Source organism: Citrus sinensis, chromosome 2 (genome assembly GCF_022201045.2).
Source record: "Citrus sinensis cultivar Valencia sweet orange chromosome 2, DVS_A1.0, whole genome shotgun sequence".
Lineage (NCBI taxonomy): Eukaryota > Viridiplantae > Streptophyta > Magnoliopsida > Sapindales > Rutaceae > Citrus > Citrus sinensis.
This window is the reverse complement of record NC_068557.1, coordinates 22,177,892-22,186,701: the sequence shown is the minus strand read 5'-3', so window position 1 is coordinate 22,186,701 and position 8,810 is coordinate 22,177,892. Positions and strand designations below refer to the sequence as shown.

At 34.2% G+C, this 8,810-nt stretch overlaps 2 protein-coding genes across 4 annotated transcripts; both read left to right on the top strand.

Moving 5' to 3' along the window:
• The first annotated feature begins 1,097 nt into the window (after positions 1–1,097).
• LOC102616155 (ribonuclease 2) lies at positions 1,098–5,038 on the top strand. Of its 3 annotated transcripts, none has more exons than XM_052435347.1 (8): positions 1,098–1,410; positions 1,715–1,743; positions 2,213–2,286; positions 2,382–2,483; positions 2,609–2,832; positions 3,043–3,204; positions 3,535–3,634; positions 4,756–5,038. In XM_052435347.1, exons 1-5 carry the CDS (start codon positions 1,187–1,189, stop codon positions 2,687–2,689), a joined length of 510 nt encoding a protein of 169 aa, XP_052291307.1. In that variant the 5' UTR covers positions 1,098–1,186; the 3' UTR covers positions 2,690–2,832; positions 3,043–3,204; positions 3,535–3,634; positions 4,756–5,038. The 3 variants fall into 3 exon arrangements, with proteins under 3 accessions (XP_052291307.1, XP_052291308.1, XP_052291309.1); XM_052435348.1 differs by having other exon boundaries at positions 3,519–3,634; XM_052435349.1 differs by having other exon boundaries at positions 1,099–1,410; positions 2,620–2,832.
• On the top strand, positions 2,728–4,811 carry LOC127900329 (ribonuclease 2-like). Its single transcript, XM_052434968.1, has 4 exons — positions 2,728–2,832; positions 3,043–3,204; positions 3,535–3,634; positions 4,756–4,811. The coding sequence occupies exons 1-4, from the start codon at positions 2,728–2,730 to the stop codon at positions 4,809–4,811; spliced, it is 423 nt and encodes a 140-aa protein (XP_052290928.1).
• Positions 5,039–8,810: the final 3,772 nt, after the last annotated feature.

The window sequence follows — 8,810 nt, the reverse complement described above, 5'->3', positions numbered from 1 at the left end:
AGGTTATATACATGGAGAAATGCATTTTTAATACTATTGATAATGAAGTTATCTTACAATGTTTTCATAACATGAAAACGTGTAAAGGGCAACTGTAATTATATATTAATTAATTTCAAGTCTTGTATTTTTGTTTCTATTAAAGTTGTTGAAAACTTGAAATTCAGGCTATTATTATAAATATTGTCATTATTTTTTTATTAAATTAGTTTTATTATGTTATTGTTAAATACTAATATTTTTATTAAGAATAGCCTCCTCCCAATAAATCAACTGGGTTCGTCATTGTCTCTTTAGTTTCAATGACAAAATGATAAGGGCTGTCATCTTTGTTAAAAAAAAAAGCTTGGTGATATTTGACCCTCTCATTATATCTCACTAGCCCCACTTTTCAATTAACTCCATTAAAAATTTTAAATTAATCTTTATCTCTCAACATACCCCACCTAATCCTGAATTTACTTTTATTATAATTTTTTTTATCTTTTTTTCGAAGTACCCACCATATAAAACTTATAAAATCTATCTTAAAAAGAAAAAAAATTCATAATCACTATAACCTCTCTCTTTCTTTTTAAAGTTTTTATCCACCATTACCATAACCATTAAAAAAAAAAAAGAGTTGGATACTTCTTCTTCGTCCTCTAGTGAGTACTATAAATTTATTTCTTTCGTAACTACAAAAGTAGAGTATGTAATATTTGAGAAGAAATAATAATTAAAAAATTATAGTTTAAGAAATTAAATTAATTAAATTAAATATTAATAAAAATTATCATGTGAATGTACTTAAAAGCTATTTATCCTTTTAAGTCATTTTATATAAAAATAAAATAAATCTTTATATAAAAGTGATTAATAAAAGCTTGTGAAATATAATTAGGCGGTCAAATATTTCAACTCTCAAAAATTCATAAGGACCGTCAAAAAGGCCCTCTGAAACTTCCTTCCCATTTTGAAAGCCAGGCCCATGCCTAAGAAGCAAGTGCAAGCATAAAGGTATCAAAACCGTTTATCCTCAACTGATTTAATTAAAATGACGATTTTAACCTCTAATCTTATCAAATAATTCTCGTCATCTGATATAAAAAAAACATAACAGAAAAAAAAAAACTTTAAAAACTCCAAAGTTAGGTAGAAGTAGCAACAGGTGGAAGCAAGGTATCGTAACGTAAAGTTAACAGCGATGGCATCTTTCTCTCTGATTCTGATTCTGATTCGACTATCGCTCGTCGCGGCGCTACTTACGGCGTCGTTTTGCCAGCTCAAAGCGATCGGAATCAGAGAGGTAGTAGACGATGCCGTAGGTGAGCAGAGGGAGTTCGATTACTTCAACTTTGCTCTCCAGTGGCCTGGCACTCAATGTCAACACACTCGCCATTGCTGTCCCTCCAACGGTTGTTGCCGAGGGTAACGGTGTCTTTTCCTTCTGTTTTCTTTATATTTTCTTCACAGTTGAATTTGTCGATCGATTGATGATGGTATGTATGACCGTGACATTTGAGTATATTTTTGTATTAATTTTGTAGATATTGTGTGCAGAACGTTGTCGTTTTTGCGTGTTATAGTTTAAATAATTTTTTTATTATTACTTTTCTTAACTGAGTGGTGCAGTGCTTCTTGTTTAACACGGCAATTTGTATGTACCTATAGTGGCCGCGTGAGACTTGCATAGTTTATTGTTGATTTTTTTTGTTTCATTTTCCTTTTCCAGGTCGAATGCTCCAACTGAATTTACAATCCGTAAGTACGAGGGTTATGAATGAATGTGATCTTTGATATTGCAATGTGAACAATAAGATGCTTTTACTCTTGGAGTTCAAACTGCCACAGATGATTGATTAAATAGTATTTTTTATATACATATCCTTTGAAAGAGTTGTTTTTTATTTGGTAGGTGACTTACAAACATAGGGAAATTTCTCAAAAGTAGCAAAAATGCAACAATGAAATTGTTCAGTGTTTTTGAGAAGAATGGACCAATTTACAAGTAAAGTAGAAAAGTTCCGAGAAAGGGATTTGCTTTTGTAACTGGTCACTTTTGCTGTCTTGATACAGAATCTTAGTATAGCCAATGATCTATTCTTAGATTTGCCTTGGTTTCTGCTTTAGTAACTGTTCTTTTTGGAGCAACCTGACCTGTGAACATAAATATATTTCAGATATTGGAATGAAACATACTCATCTGTAACCTTCTATATTGGTATTCCAGATGGACTGTGGCCTGACTATAATGATGGAACCTGGCCTTCTTGCTGCAAGAAATCTAAGTTTGATGAGAAGGAGGTATATCTTCGTGATCTGTGATGCTGCAATGTCATGTAAATGATCTAGAATTTGCAGTGTGTGCCTTTGTTTATACTTCTTTTTGTAATATGTAGATCTCAACATTGCTTGATACTCTGGAGAAGTACTGGCCATCATACAGATGTGGTTCAACATCAACTTGCTATAGTGGAGAAGGGCTATTTTGGGCTCATGAGGTGGTTATTAATTATACATTTCGTTCTTTTTGCTTTCTAACTAATCCCGTACCATGTTTCAGTACTCACGGTGCTTTGTTCTTGTGTTATTATGATGGCTGAATTTGGGGATAATGCACTGGCAGTGGGGTAATAGTCTTCTACTGTCCCAGCATGATACATACATTTATATTTTCTTGCTAGGAAAGCAATTTCGAATTTTTTAATTCCTTCCATATACAAGTTGTGCTACTTCTGATTTTCGATGGTACTTGCAGAGAAGCATGGAACTTGTTCTTTTCCAGTATTTAGAGATGAATACAGTTACTTTTTAACTACCCTCAACTTGTACTTTAAATATAATGTCACGGTAAGTTTCAAATTGGGTTATGCTTTAAATTCCTTGGGTTTCACATATTCTAATAGCAGTAGTAAGGCGGTACAGAAGACTGCAGTATTCTGTTTTTTATTATTTCAATTGAATTACATTTTAACACTTTTGTTGCAATTTCTATCTATTCTTCCATTTGGTTTGTGCATTTGACCAATATCATTTTTTGTTGCAAAAAATGAATGTCAGAGAGTACTGAATGAAGCTGGATATCTTCCTTCTAATACTGAAAAGTATCCTTTAGGAGGCATTGTCTCTGCCATTCAGAATGCTTTCCATGCAACTCCAAAACTGGATTGCTCGAAAGATGCTGTGAATGAACTTCATCTATGCTTTTACAAGGATTTCAAGGTTAGAATCTGCCTTCTGTGCCAGAGCATCACAATAATTTATATGAGGCCCTGACCTCTGAGCTTCAAATTTGATTGGTCCAAGTTAGAGTGCAGTACATGCGGTAGCCTTGGTTGTAAAGAGAGAAAACATGAGCTGTTGTTGGGGTTGACATGTTTTCCCATCTATTATCTGATCCAGTCAATCAATTTGTTTTACTCTTAGATTTTTCCAGCTGACAATCTTTTTTGTTTTGTTAAAAATCTGGTAACCTGTTGTCTAATTTCCTATTTGAGTTTACCTGTCATGTGGAAAGTTGATGTCTACTCTAACAGTTTCTTGCTATTTCAGCCTCGGGATTGTATTATTGAAAGAAGCCCTGAAAATGACAATTATTTCTCAAGCAGTTCATGTCCCAAATACGTTAGCTTGCCTGTATATACGTCATCGGGTAAGTTTCTTCTATGTTTGCATTATTATTATCACTTGGCAGCAGATGCTTTGCGTACAATGGTTTAGTCCCCTCTTACTGCAGAAGAGTTCTTTGTTGGATGTAAATTACCTGTTGGAAAATATGCTTGAAGAGTGTGCTTATCATAAGCAAGCTAGAAAGGGATTTAACAAGGGCTGTTAGATCAACCTTGTGCATTGGTTTATTTCGTGACCTTCTTGACTACTGACCACATATATGTGCTATTTTTATGAGTGCTTAAGATTAGTGTAAACTGGGAAACACTTCAGCTGTTTCTATGTTTTTGCTTTTTAATAGCTTCCTTGCTTAGCTCTAAACTCATCGGAGGCCCTCCCTTTCTTTTCACATTCTGAGATTTCAGGAGGCTCTTTCAGTAGTTCCTTGCCAGATGCCATAGCCATTATGCTACTATTGCTGGCTTTTTTTGTGGCGTAAATCAAGGGATGTGGTCGGCTTTTTATTTACTGAAAGTTGGACTGTTGGGAGTACCTCATGTTTAGAGAATCTCTCCACAAGTTATTTCTGTCTGGAATTTCAGACCTTTCAGCTTCTTCTCACTTTAACATAACAACCATTTTTCAGTCGTAGACTATTTGTCAAAGTGTCACTGGCACCTTCTCAGATCAACAAGAGATTCATCTTTTATCCCCGTAAATGCCTGTTATCAGGTGTAGAGTTTGAAAATGAACTTGTAGTGGATTTTGTATATTTTTAATGTGAAAAAATAGATTTTCCTTTTGTTTCTTGTCTTGCATGCTAATGTTTTAAAAGATATTGAAAAACGGTGTTGGATTTTGAACCAAAAAACCCCGTGATGGAAAAAGGGCGGAAATTACTGTTGTCAAATTACAGACAGTAAATGAATTTATAATCTTTCTTTTGCTGAGATGAGATGTAACAAGTGTTTATTTTGTTAGGGTTCCAATGTATACTGCACAGCACCAGACCTTCGCCGTCTCCTTCTTCTTAAATGCTTGTCTAAAACAATGTTTTTTTTCCCTTTCTGGTATTCTTTGCTTGAAGTACATTGCTGAAGATTGCTTGGGTATATAGTACAAATTTTAATTGCAATTTACATTTGTCTTTGTCCTTAACTGTAGGAGTTGATGATGCCACGGCTGCAATTCCCTGGATACTTGAAAATGAACCTCTTTGATATCTCATCTCGGCAGGGTTCATGTCATGTAATAGTTCCAACAATAAACTGCTACCTATTTATCATCTCAATTGTAAACATCATAATTAAGTGTTTGTGTAATTAGCTGGATAACTACTGTCAGTTCTTTCAATTGTTTGCCGTTTGATGGGTGTAGCATTCTTCAGTAAGCATCTTGTTATATTGCCCCACCAATTTAAGTATAAAGAATCACGCTTGTTCCTAAAGGTAAGTTTTTCCCGTTCACTCAGTTGCAATCCTATGCTTTGTTAAAATATTCTTTGAGCTATCAAATTATCGTAATAGTTTCCTACCAGTACTTTGTCATCCGATCTCAACGTCCAACGGCATCATTCTCCTTCATGCATGTTTAGAACTTTTTTTTTTTTTTTTTTTTTTTTACAACTTAATATGAACGATCAATTTAGAGCAAATATGACCAGATGGATTTCTCTATTCATCTTTTAACAATTTAGGAAAAATGAGGTGAGTGAATAAGGAAAACAGAAAACAATGAAGAAATTCTGTTATTCTATAGAAAAGTTGGTAGTGAGTAAATGTAATTTAAATGGAAAAAGCTATTTCCCCCGACTCAAGCCCCGAATTAAAACTCACCGTTTTGATTAAAATGAAAACGTGCCGTTTCACAACTAAAGCCAAAAACGGTGAGTTTTGCTGTCAAATATTTCCCCTTTCCTTCATCATTTTCCCTTCACTTCATTGTTTCCCCTCTCGCGCTCTCTCTCACCATAGCCTTCCTCAGCCGATTCTCATTTTCTGCTAGTAGGCTGCCTGAAAAATGTGAGATTTGCCGCCACTATCTGAAGCGTTGTGCAGCCTGATCTTGCCATTCCGCTTCCGTTGAGGGCACGACTCCTCAAACGAATTTTATCACTTGTTTGAGGCCCTCGGGCAAAGAAGAAGCTTTCAAAGAAGCCCTTGGAATTCACTAAAAAGGAGGGGGCTCTTTTCGACTATATCGCAAATCGGCTCCGTCTCCGGCAACTCATTCAATAGTCCAATCTCTGTCCATTGCGAAAGAAAAAGCAGTACAAGCTGATACGGGAAGGGCCAGATCCACATATCGTCTCATAGAAGGGCTCAATCCATAGTGAACTAGGAGGCAGAAAGCGTGTATCTAGAATAGAAGAAAGCCAAAGGCAGAAACATCTTCATGAGGGACTCAATGGGGTTATTGTGGAGGTAATGAAAGAGGAGATGGATGATACAGTGAGTGTGTTTGTGGATGCTAATAGGTTGAGAAAGTGTCTGATTGTTGAAATTGTTGGTGCCTTGAGTGTTCATTCAAGTGGCTCTGTTTCTTGAGTTAAATTCAATCCATTTCATTTGGTTGTCCTGGTATCTTTGGTTGTTGACTAGGCGTTATCTTCCAAGCAAGGCACTACCAAGTTACATTCTTAAAGCAGATTTTCCTCTCAAGTTGTAGAATCTGAGATGTGTTAGGATGTATTGCACGGAATCGGTTTTAGACTCTCAGTGAATGCTGAATCGATTTTAGTTTTCTAAGACTTGTGAAATAAATGATACCGAGATGAGAAGCTCAGCAAACGGCGTCATTTTGATGCTGATTAAAACAAAAAAAAAATGCACGAAACGGCATCGTTTTGATGCTGATCAAAACAAAAAAAAAAAAATGCACGAAACGACATCGTTTGTATTAGTTTCGGGGTTTGACCCGGGGTAAATAGCAGAACTCAATTTAAATTACCCCTAAGATAAGTATTTATGTCTTTTTTTCGTAATTTCGTATATGTATGTATGTATGAATGTATTGGGCTTTAGAATATTGTTGTAATTGGGTGGTCTTATGGGTGTAATGGAGGGTATCAACACTCGATATAGCATCAGTTGCACTAAAAGTTGAAGAGGTTTATGTTTTGGGACTTTATAAGCCTCTAAAATCATGGCGATTACCGAGTCTTAACCGAGTGCTCAAATTTAAAAGGCCAATTCATATCATGACAAGGGTGGCAATACTTAAAACAGTTAGACCCATAATATAATTTGAGTATTGATACCTTTGAACTGTTCGACAACGGCATCATTCCCCTTCTAATGGCAGGTCCGGCTGGATCAACCATACATCGAATCAATGTCCATTACAGAAAAGGGCGAACTATTAGGACCCCTCTAAAATTCTCATAAAACCCATCCCATAATGAAGTTTCAAATGTTATATATTTTAATTAAACCTCCTACATTATGATTATCGTTCGTATCGATCAAGATATAATTTTCAAAGATATCCCTAATTTACTTACATCCCGTTATTTTTTTCTGGTTATTCATTATTTTGAGATACTTTAGTTTAATATTTAATAGTTGTATCACGCTGTTTTTTTTTCTTTAGTGAGACTATTGGCACCCCTCCAAATATCTCTTAACACCCTTTTTCTTAATTAACTCCATTACAATATTTTAAAAAATTATAAAATTCTTTTAACACCTCCATCAACGACAAAAATATCATTAAATAAAATTTATTGTGTAAACCTTATTCTCTAATTTTTATTATTAAAACTCATTTCAACAATCATATTTCTTCTTTTTTAAAAAAAAAAAGTTTTCTTTCTTTCTATTGTAGCTATTGGTGGTAAATTCCCCACAAAAAAAGCTTTTTTTTTAATTTCCAAAAAAAAAATTATTTAACTTTTGAGCGGAGTTTAATTAGAAATTGTCCCATTATGTAAATTTAATAAAGGTTAAAATTATAAAATAATTAAAAAGATTTTATGAGATATTTAGAGGGGTGTCAATACTCCCGCTCTTTTCTTATAATTATTGAAAAATATGATTAAACATCTTAATGATATTAAAATAATGTCATATATTAATAGCAACGGCCATATTACTCCTCTTCTACAAAGGAGCCATGATAGTATCAACACACCTGAGCATTATGCGTACAAGAAGCATGGGAGACCAAGGGTAATTGAAATGTCACAAACATACCATTGATTCATTATTGGCCGGGGGCTCTTGTTTATCACATTCAATTAGACTTGTCCTTCAGGTAAATATGATTATGTATGTTATTTTATCAACACACCTGAGCACCTGAGCACTATGCGTACAAGAAGCATGGGAGACCAAGGGTAATTGAAATGTCACAAACATACCATTGATTCATTATTGGCCGGGGGCTCTTGTTTATCATATTCAATTAGACTTGTCCTTCAGGTAAATATGATTATGTATGTTATTTTATCAACACACCTGAGCACCTGAGCATTATGCGTACAAGAAGCATGGGAGACCAAGGGTAATTGAAATGTCACAAACATACCATTGATTCATTATTGGCCGGGGGCTCTTGTTTATCATATTCAATTAGACTTGTTCTTCAGGTAAATATGATTATGTATGTTATTTTATCATGTGATGTATTCATAATTTTCTTTGAGTAACGTGACTTATTTGGTTATTATGTTTGCAGGCTCATTTAAACCATCGATTTCTTTTTTTTTTTTTTACTAATACAGCCCTCACAAGTTTCTTTGCAGCAATCCAATCAGTGTTGATTGCACTTTGTGCAAAAAAAAAGATTGGATTGAATGGAAATTGGGCTTCAACATTAGATTGTTAGCAGCTATTATATCGGTAAGTCTTTTTTTATATTTATATAATCACATACTAAATTAATGCCAAAAAAAGTTTTAACAGTGATTTGATATATATGTTGCAGGGTATTATGGCTTTTAGCTTGAACGTCATATGTACATCTTGGTGCATAAGACCTGTATATACAACAATATTTAGTCCTCTTCAACAAGTATTTTTAATTATCGGCTGCTGCTTATTTATACACAAATCATTATATCTAAATAGGTAATTAACAGCTTTTTTCTTTATTTCTTTTTCTTTTTTCCTTTTTCTCTATAAGGAACATCTAATATTTAAGTTTATCATCGCTTTCCACAATTGTAAATTTTTAATTTCAGCTTCCTTGATGGACTGCTAATTCTTGGCATGATTCTT

What these genes read in the sequence shown, in the direction of transcription:
- LOC102616155 (XM_052435347.1), top strand. Translation starts at nt 1,187, where the DNA reads ATGGCATCTTTCTCTCTGATTCTGATTCTGATTCGACTATCGCTCGTC. An exon ending in TCCAACTGAATTTACAATCC is followed by an intron (nt 1,744 to 2,212) that starts GTAAGTACGAGG and finishes TTGGTATTCCAG; the next exon opens with ATGGACTGTGGCCTGACTAT. An exon ending in GGCTATTTTGGGCTCATGAG is followed by an intron (nt 2,484 to 2,608) that starts GTGGTTATTAAT and finishes ATGCACTGGCAG; the next exon opens with TGGGGTAATAGTCTTCTACT.
- LOC127900329 (XM_052434968.1), top strand. Translation starts at nt 2,728, where the DNA reads ATGGTACTTGCAGAGAAGCATGGAACTTGTTCTTTTCCAGTATTTAGA. An exon ending in ACTTTAAATATAATGTCACG is followed by an intron (nt 2,833 to 3,042) that starts GTAAGTTTCAAA and finishes AATGAATGTCAG; the next exon opens with AGAGTACTGAATGAAGCTGG. An exon ending in GCCTGTATATACGTCATCGG is followed by an intron (nt 3,635 to 4,755) that starts GTAAGTTTCTTC and finishes CCTTAACTGTAG; the next exon opens with GAGTTGATGATGCCACGGCT.